Here is a 16,298-nt window from a genome sequence, read left to right on the forward strand (position 1 = left end):
GGCTAATACATATGCAGAGCTTTCATTTGCTTCTGTGACAATTTGCCGGAGGGCGAATTGAACTGTGTCATGAGAAATGGTGCCTTTTCTCCCCTTTCCCTGTGAGTTGAAGCAAAGAGCCTTGTTAGTAACACAGAAACAATTTGCAGCTTACCATCAGCTCAGGGGAAGTTTATCTCAGCTCCTTACCTCTCATTTCTGATTCTCTTCAATTTCTGGTTCTCGTATCAAAACAGAAAGGGCTGCCATTTTACAAGCACAGACACCACATAATGAAAGGTGTAAAAGTGGCACCCGTACTGCTGTAAAAGCATCCTTGCTAACAAAAAATATAGTTACTGAAGCTCTTTCTGTACTGATTTGTTACACTTTTCCACCTTCAGCATAGTTAGCTGCTTCTAGTTAAGGAAAAAGAAAAAAAAGTGCTTTTCACTGTTATATATATAACCCTATCTGCTAATTATGGTTTTGTGCAGTGCTTTGGTGGTCTTCTGAGGCTGGCTCTCTGAGCATCTGGTGCTGATGGGCACAGGCAGCAGCATACTAATACTGGTGCTGGCTGCAAAATGAAAAATGCTTCAGCCCATTCAGCGTCCAGGCACCACGCTGAGCAACGGGAGGGCAGAAAAGCCACGCTCGGGGAATTTTTTTTCTTCGATTCAGAGTAAGAAGCCCGCAGCAACGATGGCTCTTTGCTTCGCATTGTTGTGCCCAGGCTTCTTTCAAACTGCAGTCATTTATATGCATAAATATCAAGCCTGCCGCTTGTTGCATGCTCTGATAGCATTTGTGTGACAAAGGAAACGGAGGGAGAAAAGAACTGAACATCTTCTATGCCAGTCTTAAAAAATGAATGGCTGCGTAGCTATGGCAATTATTTTCTTTCTGGTTTTATTAGATCACTGTCCTCTGTAATTTGTTTTGCCTTCCTGTCCTGCTGTCCCATGCAGAAGGCCATGAGAGGGCCTCCCCCCCATACCCTTTGTCTTTCTCCCACACTGTGACTATCCACAGGGGATATCTCCAAGAATTACCTACCAGTAACAATTGTCGCAGCGGAGCCTCTTGCTGTTTACTGACACAGATTTTTTCTTTTGCTTCAATTTTCTTCCATTAACCAACTGACAGAGTCACTCTGCATCACCCATTTCATGCAGAGATACAAAAACTCCACAGTGGTGTTTTTTATAATTTCCTTGGGTTTTCTGTATCTCCCCTGGGCAAAAAGCTTGTTATTTGTTCTGCATGCCATATAATTCTGCAGCGTCTAAACTGAGGCTGGTGGTGTGCTTACTGGACATCTCTGGAGAGCTGCACCGTTGCATCTAGCTTTTCTCTGTGTCTTGCAGCTATCTAGATGTCTAAAAGACATCTAAAACACGCTACTTGTATAGTGCTGCTTTTCCATTAAAGCAATTGCTGAAGTATCACAGGAATGTTGTTCTGACGCCAGGATGGAGGAGGGAGAGGTTCATACAATTGCCAATAGGAGGGGGAACAGCCTGTGAGACAATCCCTCTATTAAATGTGGTCTGCACAATGAAAAGCTTGGGAAGCCTTTCTAAGTCTTCACACACTTAGGCTTTGTGCCCAGGCCTGGGGTCTCAGACATGTAGGTAGTTTCAGAACACCGCATAGAGGGAACCATTTCAGCAAAAACACCCCGATTACCTGCATGATTTATTAAACTGTCTTGGATGTCTCTTTACATGCTTCTCTCTTGGCGTGCAGCTCCAGCAGAACAGAAGTGATAATTCCACCCCTGCCCTCCATCCAGCCATTGCTCTGCTGCTGCGCTGTCAAAGAGGTTTTAGGGACAGCAGCACACACAGCCCCTTTGAATGCTCCCAAGGCAAAATGGGGATTTCTTTTTTCCCTTGAGTAAGTGTAACTTTTGTGCTTCCTGCTTTTACCACTCATCCCTAATCTTATAAAAACCTTGAAGCAACAGTATTTTTAGTAATGATTGTCTAAGGATATAAACAGTGCAGGATTTGTAGGGAGAAGTAATATCTTTTCCTGAAGAAGGGCTTGTCTGCCTGAAGACTCCTCTGTTGTTTTTTTTTCCCCAGCTGTACCAATTGGTCTAACAAAAGATATTGCCTCTACCTCTAAACTTTGCCGTATTTATTAAAACAGTTGCCTTCAGGACACAGAACGGTTTAACTTGGTGGAAAACTCCAGTGTGATAGAGTGGAGTTCAGCGGTGCAATTTCCATGCCCCAAGCCAAGTGGCAAATTAAACCAAGATGGGATGAACACTGTCCACTCCAATCGTTCTGCACATCATTAGTGTCCCTTCCACCTCAACTCTACGTCAATATTTTTGTCTTTCCTACCTCTTAGCTGTAGGAGTCAGCTCTTTTCTAACACAGAAATACACCATGGATAATGTCCTTTGGGTCCTATCTCAGTAGAAGCAGCAATTGTTATGGCATGTTTGATGAAACTTCTCTGTCTTCTGATTACTTTATTGGTTGCTTTATGACTGCACATTATTTTTGCTTTATTGTAGGTGAGCCTGAGAGAGGTGAAAAAAAATCCCAGTGTGACTGAGTAGATTGTTTCTCCATCAAGGAAATGAGTGGGTTCAAAATCTTAAAGGGTGTTTTTCTTTTTACGCTCCCAGGTGAACTTTCTGTGGAAGACATACAGGACCCATTCCTCGTTAGTGTGCATATTATCACCGACCCAGGTGAATCCAAGACTCTTCAGCAAGCCATCGATAAGCTCCTAGCCTGGATCCACCCAGACCTGCAGCTGTTTCGAGTCTCGGAAAGACGCGTGTCCAAGAAGCGCAGGAAGCCAGGTAAGGCTGGCGCTCCTCAGCCTGCCCTTGCCGTCATTCTGTTCCTGCAGGAGGAGTACGGAGAGGAGCCCATCCTGCAGCTCCACGAAACCTTTCAGCGGCCACCTTGGCGTTACCACCACACAGAGCGAGTGCACGGCAAGTTCCTCCCTTACATGCCGTGCAGCCAGGACTTTTACACCTTGGCTCCCGAGACCCCTCTGTGGGCCATTCGCCCGGTGCACTACGGGAAGGAAATTATCCGCTTCACGATATACTGCAGGAATGAAAACTACGCTGACATTCTCAAGTTGTATGAGTTAATACTGAAAAGACCGGTATGTCAGAAAAAAGCGGACTTTTGTGTTTTCCCTGTCTATTCCAACATGGAAATAGACATTCAGTTTTCTTTAAAAAAACTTCCAAAGGGCCAAATGCCAGTGCCAACCGAGTCAGCAGTGCTGGAATTCAGAGTGAAGGATGTTGGACAGCTCGTTCCTCTCCTGCCCAACCCTTGCAGCCCAATTAGTGAAGGCAGGTGGCAGACCGAAGACCATGATGGGAATAGGATCCTCTTGCAGGTAAGTCCAGGAGCTGGGAAACAGAAGCACATTTATTGCCTTTGTGCAGAAAACCTTAACCTAGAACAGCAACCAGAAGAGGAGTCTTTTCTAGTTCTCTACTCTAGGTGAAAGAGGAAGGACTTACTGCTGAAGAGCTCAAAACCCCTTGCTGTGTGTGCAACTGCTCAGGAAGGCAGTTGAGATGCTATCCAGGTATCATTCAACCTCAGTTTACGCAAAGAATGATTTGAAATGAGGTGGCTAGTTAAAAGAATGAGAGGAGAGGGAATTACAAGCCCAAGTGGAGAAATGTGGCTGATGGGTGTAGTTTTATGGGAAATACGGGCACAGAACTGACAGTTTTATAAAATAGCTCTCAGTTACAAGATTTTTATGGGAGACAAGCAGAATTCCTGATGGTACACGTTATTTTCTATAACCAGTTTGAAAAAAAACAAGGTGACAGGCTGTACCTCTCTTTTTCACAGTGATTATCAGGATGGAGGTGGAGGAAAGGAGGTGAAGGAAAAGAAATGCAGCCTGGGAGATATACTCCCACAGTCTGTCCTCTCAAATTGCTCTCAGGTCCTCATAACCAAGTCCAAAAAGAGAATTTATTTGATAGGACACCTGTAGGTCTGATATCTGGGCAGTGCATCAGCATACACCACATCCAAAGGAGTTGAGCAGGACAACAAACAGCAAACTTTCAGTAGCTCCCTGCTCTGCAAAGGGATACATCTGGCAATGCAGAATGAGGTTCACATGCATTCCTTCACAGCAGAGGTGAAGGAATTTACTGCTGCTTAGTTTGTGAAACAAGGAGTGCAGAGCCTCACCTCTAGAAGACTGTTGTTCGGATTTTGAAGTAGGGTATTATTATTGTTTTTTTGGAGTGCATTTCATTCATGAGCTCAGCTTCCCCACCTTTCTGCCAAGGTAGCCACCAGTTTGTCAGGATTACTGACTGCAGCGTAGGCATATCTGTGTCAGGCTGAGATAACTTGTAAACATAAACTTTCAAGAGACACCACAATACCTTTAGACAGCACCCACTTTAATTTATATCCCTTTTTCCCCAATGCTTTTTTCTGTATGTGTTTGTGTGTTTTTTTTTTTTGTTTGTTTGTTTTTTTTTTTGAGGGGAGATAGGTGTTTCCTATGTGTTATAACTTCGATTTATAAGATCTTTGCACTGGTTTCAAGTAAATTGAATGGAAAGGAAAATATAAAGAAAAGAAAACAAACAGACCTTGTAAATAAGGCCTTCAATTTCCAAACAGCAAATTTTCTTAAATAACAGGCACTGGGTAGTACAGAGTTAAAGTGAGATTGCCATACAACATGCTGAGGTAAGCTTTGCAAAGTTAAAACAAGATTTTTATCATGTGCACAAAAGAGAAGAATGAAAGCCTGTTAAGTATGGCCTCCAAATGTGATTGATTTTCATTTCTGTTTTCAGTGAGGGTGGTGATGCTGAACAGGAGAGCAAAGTGGTAAATTGGACTGAGGTTACAGAACTGGAAATTATCACATAGAATCATATAATCATCTAGGTTGGAAGAGACCTTCTGGAAGTGGGATGAGGCAATACAAGTTTAATATAAGCAAAATGGAGAAAAAACAGACTTTGTGTCTAACACGAAATTGTAGTCATGAAGTCTGGGCCCTGGTATACATACTTAATAATTTTATACAATCAGAATTAGAATCAGAAAAATGTCGTGTTTGTACTCAGACAACTACAAATCACTTTGCAACCTGCCCATGACAAGGGAAATGCAATCTCCAGTGTGTTTAAGAGTTTGTATTTTCCTAAGGAGCATGGGCAGTGCTTGCACCATTGCTCAGGGTACCGAGCGTCCCACCGGTGCTCAGTCCTGTCCTCCAGAAAGGTGAATGTGAAGAGGTGCAGCTGCAGGGAAGGGCTCTCAGCACATGCAGAAGAACAGAGACTGCCCTTACCAGTGAAAACTGAAGGAGTAGGGCCATGGGAGCCTGGCAAGGTCAGTCTGAGGGGAACTCTGACTGTGCTCTGAAAATACATCAGAGCCTCAACAGGAGGAAATAGGAAAAGGCAATTTCACCTACATGATTCTTCTGGCATGGGAACAAAAAGCTGTCGATAAACGGATTTAAATTGGCACTTGTTCATATTGATGGCCAGCCACCCAGGGGGTGCGGAGAGGTTAATACCTTAATTTGAGTCAGGGTGCTCAGTTAAGGAAAAGGAATTATGTGATGGGGTATGGGTTATAGAAAGCATTTGATTTGGTGATCCATGGACTCCTTATATTCTTCAAACTCATTCTGAGTTAAAAACAAATTATAGTGTCTACCCTTTAAAGCAAGATACAGGACTACCTTTCGACTTCTCATAAAACAGTGCTTTTAACAACATTATCAATGCCACAGCATCAGGAACAACTTTCACCTCTTTGCAATTATGCAAATCCAAAGAATGACTTCATCATAGTTTCCAGCCTGCACATCAGGGGTGCTTAGCAATCATTGGCATTTTTTTATTTACTGCATATTGATACTGTACTTTCCACAGAGTAAAATTACCAATTGTACCCCAAATGGTTGATTTATATCCTTGTTAATAACAGGCAGAGATTAATGTTTGAAATTGGAAGATACTTCCATGATTAGACTAACAAAATGTGACCTCTGTGTTTTTGCTTGTGTGCTTACAGGGACTGGGAGACTTGCCAGCCAGGTTGATCCATGCTCTTCAAAATTGCATTTTGCAAATGGAACTATCAAGGGGCAGAGATAAAGTCAGTGCAAGCGAAAATAAAGTTATTCATGGGCAGGATAAGTCTGTTCAATATCATAGACCTCAGTCCTTCATTTGCTTGGAAGCTGTTCAAAATTCCTTTGTCACAGTAATTTTTCCATGGTGGCAAGTTAGCTCTGGGGTGCACCTCTGTGCCAGCCAAGGTGAAATGGTAAGAGCATGTCCACAGCCAACAGGAAGACACCCATGCTGCTTCACCACTGCTACACCCAGAAGCAGGAGATGTGGGGGCACTTGTAAGAGCAGTGGGAAGAATATATAAATATTGTAGCTAAGAATATACCATATCTTGGTATATGAAACATACTGCTAGCTTTATAGGTGTCATCCAAATTCCTGGTTGCCTCTGGACATAACCCCCACAGAGTGCTAGTGAATTTGCATGACTGGCAGTGCAATGTGGGAAGCAGGAGAGGATAATAAGTGATGGGTTGGCTTGGTTGGGAAGCAAGGAGTAGTGAGCAGAGAGAAGAAAGAAAGTGCACAAATGGAATCTTTAAATTAGGAGAAAGTCTGTGGATAGCATAAGGAAATATAACATAAAAATATAATTTTGGCAGAATTTCCCAGACACTCTGCATGGAGTGAGGATGCAGACATATTTGGGGGGAAGGTAGGCAAGAGACAATGAGTATCTCTCTAGGTAGTTACTCAGTGCTTAAGCATGAAATCTACTGCCGTTTTAGATGCCAAAGGGTACCTGAGACACCCAAAAGAGGCCTTCTGGCAGATTAGACTCAGAACCTACAGGAATGCCAAGCAGGCAACCCTAGGAGATATCAAAATGGACCAAGCACCTATGCTCAGGCACCTCAGTCATCCTGTAATAACCAGTTTCTTGCTGAAATCCTTCCCCCTCCACCATCTCCAGTACCAAGAAGCAGATAATACTACCAAAAAGCCAAGATAAATAAAAAAAGCCAAGAAATGTCCAGTTTGCCATAAGTCTTTGCTAATCCTGCCTGAAGCAATGTAGTCAGATCTGGCATTGCAAGGCTATTTATTATGCTGACGACCCTATATTGTTTATGGAGTGGCTATTTTCTGCCTAGTGTTGCTTTACAGAACATTATTGAAATTATGGTGCAAATGTTAACTGATTGTAGCTTTTAATTAGAGGCATTTTTTAGCCGATTTGCTGAGGCAATCAACCAATGTTTTTCTTACCTATACTGGGCAACTGTAATCTTGAGTTCGTAAGTGATATAATCATATTCAGGAAACCTGCTTTATTAACTGAAGCGTTGGTTCTGAGAAAACATTGCATGTGGCCCCAACCATTACATCTCATTAACCTGCTGCTGTGTTACCTGCAAGCTCAGGTCTCTGCTACCTTGGAAATTTCTCCATCACTCATCACAGTGTGCAAAATGGCTATTACACATCTATGGTTGACCAAAATTCATCCCCTAATGGTTTCATGAGGTCAGCTGCAGTCATTTATGTACAAGATCGGTATCTTATTGTTGCACATGTCCTTGGAGTTGCCAGAAGTCAGTCTGGGCGTGCAGATGGATGCCACCTGCATTTTGTGAGAGGCATTTGCAGAGCAAAATTGCTGAAAATGAAAAACAGCATGAAGGTTACAAGCCTACACAGACATCAGCGATACGTTATACAGAGAAGGGATTCAAAAGCTTATAGCTGAAAACCTCTATGTTTATTCAGTGTAGGATATACAGGTGTCTGTGAGGCTTGTGAGCTCATTACTTCATCCCCTTTTGTCTGGGCCATGAGAATAAAAGTGCCTTTGTTTTCCTCAGGTTGCTTCAAACATGTATGTGTCTTCATGAAAAATGTTGTAGTCCAACTTCATAGTCAAGATAGATGAATGCAGAAATCAGGGAGAGATTTTTCCATGATTCACAAATTCTGAAACGTATTTTAGGCTGAGGGAAGGGAGTAGAGGTAGTGAGGTAGTGCCGTCATGCAGAGCACTAGTGCTTGGCCGTAACTGAAGCCAGGAGATAGGACAAGAGGACGCTGAAAATGCAGAAAATACCCTGTGTTAGATATATGGGCAGCAGGGATGGGCATTATTGAGCTGCTAAGGGTCAAACCTATTACCAGATCCGAGGTTAGGACCAAGCTCTACCTTTTATTCTCTTCCTTTTATTCCAGCTGAGAATAAAGGAAACATTTTACTCTCCACGGCAGCACATACAAGGGTTTGCAAATCAAGCCTATCTTGGCCAACAAGAGCCAAATCTTGGAGGCTCAGGGTCCACTTCTGTTTCTGTTCAGAGGTTCAGGACGCAGATCAGTGTGGTCATGGTGAAATTTACTTCAGAAGACCTTCTAAACCCTGCCAGACCTCATGTGGGTCTGTGATTCCTATCTCCAACACAAAGCAATGTTAATTCTCCTTCCCTTAGTTTACACTTTGGGTACCATGGTGGTCATTCAACATTCATATGATCTTGAAAAAACATATAAATAATCCAGGAGCATTAGATCTTCTTCCTTTTAAGAACATTGGGCTTTGTGGCACCTCTGTCGTATGGCTCTGCCTGAAGCATACAGCATTTAGTCTCTTAAATTTCAGAAAACTGAAACGCTTTTGTCCACTTCAAGTGTCAGCAGGTTCAGTAAAGAAATGGTTTAATGATTTTTAAAATGATAAACTCAGGTCAGAGTGGATGATAGAAGTGTATCCATATAGACTTATGTTCAGTTAAATTATCTAGTCCTTGTTACTCAAAATCTGGGAAATAAAGGAAAGAAAGCACAGCCTCACAATTGCAGTCTTGTGTCACTACAGTTAAGCATATGTAAAAGAGAGAAAGAGAAGCAATTAAACCAGGAAGCAGAGAAGGGGAAGAGGAAAGACAAAAACAGGCAAAGGGGGGGCACTTTGGAAAATAAATCTTTGATCTACAAGAAGGAAAATGGAGGTGAGTAAAGAGCTTCAAGCTTGCTTAAATTGATAGTGCAGATAGAGCAAACCAACACGAAAGAAGAAAGACAAGAAAACATAAAGGACAAACAAGGACATATAAAGTCACCTTTGCAAAAATTTCTTTAGGGGCAAAAATTGACTCAATCAAGTCAGGTGCCTTAATCTGAATTAAATAATATGTAAATTGAATGCTGGCCTCCCATTTTCAAAATCTTGCACTTTTTTATCCTTTCCTTTAGTGGCTTAGGTGTTCGATTCTTCTTAGTGCTAATGATTGCTTTTGGTGGGGATACAGCTAAGTCAGTCAGTAATTCAAATGGGAGGTAATTTTTAAGTTTTTTTCTTCACTCCAAGGTACTTTTTCTTTATCTTCTCCATTAATGCAGTTATCTTTCCTGGTGTGGTAAGATCTCTGATAGCTCTATACATCCAGCAAAATCTCTTGACAGGGAATATCTAATGTTACGAAACACCCATCCATTCTGGTTTTGTAAACACATGACATGCCACTTTTCGAATATTTTCAATTCAATTTTAAATCACATTTGTGGATTTTGCCTTGTGATATTCTGCCCTTCTGAATATATTGTACCTTACAAATAAGACTTTTTTATGGTGATGTTAAGACTAACTTTGCCACTTTTTCTCCAGTTGATTTTGTTTTGTTTTGTTTTGTTTTTTAATTTTTTTATCTATATCAGTCCCACTGGTTTAAATACCACTAAACAAACACCATTGTGCTCCTGAGCACATGCTGGCAAAATCTGAGTTTGCAATGCAACAACTGAGTTTCTCGTTGCAGTACTGACCATTTGACTAATTATAATCTTTTCCTTAAAAAGCAGATAACGTAAAAGAGACTACAGGAGTACTTATGGATTTTTCTTCTCCAGTATGGGCTGCCCATGTGAAGTTGAAAGTACCCCTCTGTTCGCCCCAGGTTGTTTATTGCATTCCTGGATATTTGTCATGAAATTCTTCCGCAACCTATTGTAATGCACAGAGACTCTAAATCCTTCCTGGCTTCACAGAGATTTGTGCAGAGATTACAAATGAGGAGCAGATTAGCACTAGATGAAAAAACCCGTTCTGTTAGAGAGCTAATCGATTGAATCCTCAGCCTGTTCTGATACATGTATTTGTGGCAGGGCTTGGCAGATCTCCCCCTGTATTTGGAGTCCTTACCAAAACCAACTTTCCTGGTGTGGTGGAAGCTGTGTTGGTGACACAGCCATTTAGACAGTCTTTGTTGTCACCAGCTTCTCCACTATGCTTGCTCCTAATGCAGGCAGCTGGGTCAGGCTGTGGTAAGGCAGAAAGCAATGCAGAAAGCAAATGATGAGAAGGCTGCAGTGACTTAAACAAAAGAATTCATTAAAAATACAGCCTATGGGACTTCAGAGCCAAAGGAAGAGTTGAAGAGCAGGGAGAAGGCTGAAGGGCAGTTGAATGTGCATGACACATAAGTAGGTCTTGCTGTTTCCAGTCCCACAAAGCCCAAAAGGCAGCAGAAGGTGAGCATCTCCCACTCCCAGGGCCTTGTTTCTCATGTGAACACAAGGAAATCTGGTTTAGTTGTTAAGTTTTCAGGATCTGTCATGTACTATACAGCCAGAATAAAGAGGAGCCACCACATGAACATCCATATCCAGTTCTGGGGTGGTAGGAAGGAGTATGGTCAGTGGGCTTGGCACAGGGCTAGGAGCTAGTTTTGCCTGAGTTTGAATCCTTGTTAAATCATGGAATCCTCTCTGTGATCTCTGACAAGCCACAGAATGTAGATATAGAAAAGTCTCATTAGTCCACGTAATCCGGTTCCCCACAATACAGGATTATTCTGTAATCTTTTTTACTGGTATTTCATGAGATGTAGCGCTACCCACAGTATGTGTAACTATTAGAAACAGCTCAAAACAGCTATTCTCCTGTCTGTGTTTTATTCCCAAATTGGTTAAGACTAATTGGTTTCCTAATGTCCAGACTGAGCCTCCCCCAGTGCAGCTCTGTGCTGTTCCCATGTGTCCTGCCGTGGGTTCCCAGGGAGAAGACAGCAGTGCCTCCCTCTCCACTTCGCCTCCTCAGGAAGTTGCAGAAAGCAATGAGGTGTATTTTTTGACAATAAATAAGAAAAACAAATTATTACCATTGTTTAAATACAAGAGATTCTTAGTGGTGTGCAGAATACCTCCTGTACACACCAAATCAAAATGAACTCATGGGAGTTATCTATGCAGGATGGTGTATAACTGTAGATGTGTTTTTTTTCTGTGGGCTACAGTCTGTGTTGTCATTGTAGTCAATGTATGAACTCAAAGGGAATGTACTTACTACAGCCCAAGGATCTACAGAGCAATTCAGCTAACCCGATGCAGCAATCTGGGGAAAACTGAATTGCTCTCCAGGTGCCACTGACTGTGCTAACTGGACAACTAAATCCTACTTGTGATTTCTGTGGGATCTGTTTTACATATACAGACAGGTGGTATGGTCTGCTCAAGGTAAAGGAGAGGCTTTCATACTGCCTAATGCTGTTGTGCATGTGTCAGGTCTGTCCCTCAAAACCTTGTGTTTCCTTGTAGTTTTGTCTGAGTGGCTACCAGTGCTTGTGGTCCCACAGACCTTACCCTTTCACAAACAAGAAGACTGCACTTGCTTGCATCCTTGGTTTCTCTAGATGCCTAATCTACTGTGTTATCAACAAAATCTGCTTAAATATAAAGACAGCATGGAAATAAACCAAGATCAGGCAATCCATGATATTTTCTCTGAGAGGTAGGAGAAACATGAGGTGCTTCTGTTGGTTCATCAGGAGTAGTGCCTGATTCCATGCAGCGTATCTGATATCAGAGCTACTGCTCAGAAAAAAAGGAGCACCCTTGCTTAGTGCAACCAGCAATACAATGAGGGATACCTTCTTCTATAAATTCGTCTGAATGGGGTGATCTCTTTTGTACTTGCAGGATATCTTATTATTATTTCTGGGTTACCCAGAAGTGTTTTCAGCTAAGAAACAAATAGTATTTTCTTCATAGACACAAGTCTTTTATCTTGTTGAATGAGTTCTTAAATTAATTAACTCACCAATTGCATAAATAAAGCAATGTTGCATGTAGACATCAGACATGACTTCTGGTAATGTTTTGCTGACAATTTAACTCATTTTATTTGATACTTTTGCACTATTGATTCCTTATCAGTTTATCAAACTGCTGTAGTACTGTGGTCAATTTATTCATGAATTCATTTAGTTCCTTATGGCATTAAAGAAAACAGCTTATTTTATTACACAGAAATAGGTTATGGATTAACATACCTCATTATGGATACATCACAATGTATATATTCAGCTATGATGCCTGAGTGAGTTCCTAGGGATTGGCTGTCCTATAAATCACCTCTAGCTAGGCAATCACAAACAAGCAAAAATCTTTTACAGATGTGAAAAATCTTTTTTTTTTTTTTTTTTTCCCCTGTAAAATCTCTTCAATAAAAAAGAGAAGATGGCTGTGACAGATCTGGGTCACTAAGACAATACGATGTGCACTAGTGAGATGTTAGAAGCAACAACGTATGGAGTTCTTTTAGAGAAAGAGTATACAACAAGACCTCCTTGACTGCCAGGCCTCATCCCTTTCTATCATACCATGTAATCTATTTCGTAAAACAATCAAGCTCCATCTTTATCAATTTGAATTTATTTTTTTTTCAAAAGTCACGTGAAACGTTCCAGCTGAGATCTTACCAGTGTTGTATGCAGTACATTAATACTTTTTTAACTAACTTGAGACAGCCCAGAATCATGTTTCTCGCAGCCTTGTCACTTGAGTGGCCAAGATCCTTAATTCTTTCTCCTCTGCTGTTTCTGACTGACAGGTCCCATAGCTGAGATTATTGTTTATTCTCAGTGGTGTGTTATTCCACATTTTCCCATTAGTTCCTCGCCCTTTTGGAATGGAAATTTAGTGTTTTGAATTATGTGAAGGATTCTAGTAAGAAGAACCTAAATTGAAATTTTAAAAATGCAAACTTCTAAAAGCCTTGCTTAGATAAGTGTGATGATGAAAAATGTTATGATTTCTCTGACACTAGGGGCTCAGTTTAGTTACCTGCAAGAGTGTCTAACCCCATAGGAAGGCCTCCTGACCTCCAGCTGCTTCTTGAAGACATTGACTCTCCATTTGTAACAGCTGCTACCCTTGTGCAAATGCTCAAATATCTGGCAGGTAGACAGCTGAATCTGGCTCAAGGGGTGAGATTCAGGCCCAGATTCTGATCAGAAACATCAGGTCTCTTCACTCTAGCAGTCTAAAGAAAATTAGGTGTCTAAAGGTCAACCACCGACCTGATCTAGTGGGTGGCATCCCTGCCTATGGCAGGGGGGTTGGAACTAGGTGATCTTTGAGATACCTTCCAACCCAAGCCATTCAATTATTCTATGATAAAGCTGTCCTTAGATATTTTATAGAGCAAGTGGATTCTGAAGCACACTGCTCAGCCACATGTAAAAGAGAAAATGAGACAGAGCTGAAAGAAGTGGTGTATTCCCATTGAGATGACAGAATGTAGTTGCTTGCTAAAGTTGCTTTTTGATGTCTCAGAGGAAAAAATAAAAATGTTCACCACAGTAATGAAGAAAAAAGGAATGAGAATGGTAGTGCCATCCATCTGCCATTTCTTCATTTTTGTTCTTTAGATGTCTCTATGGCAGTAAAGTTGGAAGGCAGAACATGAATGAATCTGAGCAAGTCAATAGCAAGGGAGGATTTCGAGCTAGTGTAATTCAGCCTGCAAGGCAGGGCTCCTCTACCATTTATTCTTGTTGTCTTCGAGGCTCCTTATGTAAATATTTGGGATTTTGGCAGGGTGGTTTCTCTTTGTTATTGAAGTGAAACATTTGCTGTGAGCATACTGAATGAAGTCTGCTTCATAATTATTTGCAGTAACAACTCAGCAACGGAGACTTAGCGGTTGTAAGGCTGCCAACTGTGTATTAATATGATCTTCTTTTCCCCCCTCTCCTGCTGCAGCAAGCACGCAGTTGGTGTAGGAAGTCTGCAAAGCAGAACAAGCAACCGTATCCATCTGTGTCAACAGATTCCCGCCTCACCACTTTGCCAGGCTTTCTTCCTCAGAGCCACCAGCCTGTCCCTGAACAACCAGAAGAAATGAGTCAAAACAAGGTACACCACGCAAACGGCCTTGGTCATCATCTTGGTTTCTCCCAGCAGGACTTGAGGCACGGTGATGGAGGAGACTTCACTCGCAGATCCAGCAGTGCTTCCAGCATTTCGTGGTCATTTCAACGAAGCAAGTCTCTGTTCTGCTTGCCCACGGTGAGCACCTCTCCAACCTCAGAGACTGCTCATTTCAGTGAACCATTTCAGTTTTCAAGTACTGGGTCACCTGCAACCAGGTTGAAAACATGGAGGTGCAGCCCCAGGCTTAACATTGATGATTTGGAGGGTGCACAGGAGACTGACGTAGACACGGGGAGGAAGCTGTCCTTCTCAGACCTGTCTGTGGTCTCTGCGTACTCTGCCCTGAATGGATTTTGCAGTGACTTGGAAGCCTCTCTTCCCCCACAGAAGCAAACCCTCGGTATGACTACACAAGCTGCTACCAGTGGGAGGCCTGTATCTGTCATGTGCAATACCTTTGAGCCTGGGGATGGTTCGCTGCCTTCTCTCTCTGAATGGTCTTCCAGCTCATTTAGGTCAGCATCTTTCTCCAGGCAGCCCAAACAGCCCTCGAGAGCAGCCCCTTGTTCTCTGGATGACTATGGCAGCATTTACCCAGCTTCACCAACCAATGAAGAAGAATTTTACATCTGAGGTTCCTCTCTCCCAGGGAAAATCTGTTCTTCTTCTGATGACCACGGTGGGCCTAGTCTGAGCTTACAGAAATTTCCTCACAAAGAAGAAGGTGGTGAAGCAGAGCATGCTAAATATTTGACGAAAGCTCTCGGATCCTTCAGAGATGGGTGTCCCCAAACCATGTACTGTAAAGCAGTCTGAGCTGGTGCCCAAAACCTCTGTCCTGGAGGAGGTGATCTGTACAGGGGCTTGTCTGTGGCAGTGCAAGGTGGATGGTTTCTGTGACTGACCTTTGGACTGGCGGTGAAGGAAATTCCAGAAACGAAGTAAAATAATACAGTTTTCTTCAGCGGAAAAGGAAGACTAATTTGTGACACCAAACTGCTTCAACTTTTCTGGAAATTATTTTAACTATGGAAAGATACCAGGAGAAAGGGATCTTCTTTCCCTTTTACAGGTTCCAAAGGCAACTCTGAGGACAGCAGGTCCCAGCAGCACATCTCCGGTAGCCTCAAACAAGTTTTCAGTGAGGACACACATGGTTCCTTCTGACCTCTGAGAGTTTACAGTACTGAGCGGGGAGAAGCTCCATTTCTTCCACAGGGAAGAGGAATCTCCACTGGATCTCTTTATTTTGACAGTCCAGGGTATGGAAAGTGCCAAACAGGAAACCTTACAGAACATTTTCTACCCATCTCCACATGAATCCCATTCTTTCCAGCTCTGACTGTAGTCTGAAGCACTCGTGCAGTCAATGGTAACCTAAGTAAAAAATGTTTACTACTTCCAACTCAGGCAATACAGAGTTTACCTTTTTGGAATGCAAAACAAGAGACATAACCCAGCATTTTTATATATTCCTACACCACTAGTCCTGAATATATAGCGACTCCCTGCTTTTTTTAGGGGTTGTTATTTTTTCTGTTAAAAATAATTGATGCAAAAATGTATTCTACATATTTTCAGTGCAAGCATACTTGGTTTTGGGTAAAACACATTTTCTCTCAAATAAATCTATCCAAAGGGAAAACAAGTCAGATTTGACTGGCTTTTCAAGTTATATTTTTAAAAGACACCTGCTTCATAACCTGGTTTGCTCCAATTGAATTGTTATTAATAACAATAATAAATAAATGAATAAATAAATTGTAAGTACAAAGCTATTAATATGGCAGCTAAGTACCTTCAGCAGAATTTAAGTCAGATTTATGGATTGATTATAGTTCTGAAAACTTTGGTGCCAGAGATGTGGCACTGACTGCAATTCTGGTGTAGCCAGTAGGAAAGTGACCCTGATAAAAGGTATATGCTTAATGCTGTATGTAATCTATATGCAGGTGCACGTGCTGAAGACCTACCATGAGAGCATTGAAAAAAATGCATTTGGGAAGAAAAATGTTTGTTATATTACCAGGGATTTTTACTCAGAAGA

At 41.9% G+C, this 16,298-nt stretch overlaps 1 protein-coding gene across 1 annotated transcript in view; it reads left to right on the plus strand.

Annotated features, from left to right (window-relative positions):
* The window catches only part of FAM124A (family with sequence similarity 124 member A), a 40,336-nt gene extending 24,307 nt beyond the window's left edge, over window positions 1–16,029 (plus strand). The window contains exons 3-4 of the mRNA XM_027471222.3: window positions 2,630–3,369; window positions 14,081–16,029. Coding sequence (XP_027327023.3) covers window positions 2,630–3,369; window positions 14,081–14,884 — 1,544 coding nt within the window. The 3' untranslated portion in view covers window positions 14,885–16,029. The remainder of the gene's footprint in view (window positions 1–2,629; window positions 3,370–14,080) is intronic.
* Window positions 16,030–16,298: the final 269 nt, after the last annotated feature.

Source organism: Anas platyrhynchos, chromosome 1 (assembly GCF_047663525.1).
Source record: "Anas platyrhynchos isolate ZD024472 breed Pekin duck chromosome 1, IASCAAS_PekinDuck_T2T, whole genome shotgun sequence".
Lineage (NCBI taxonomy): Eukaryota > Metazoa > Chordata > Aves > Anseriformes > Anatidae > Anas > Anas platyrhynchos.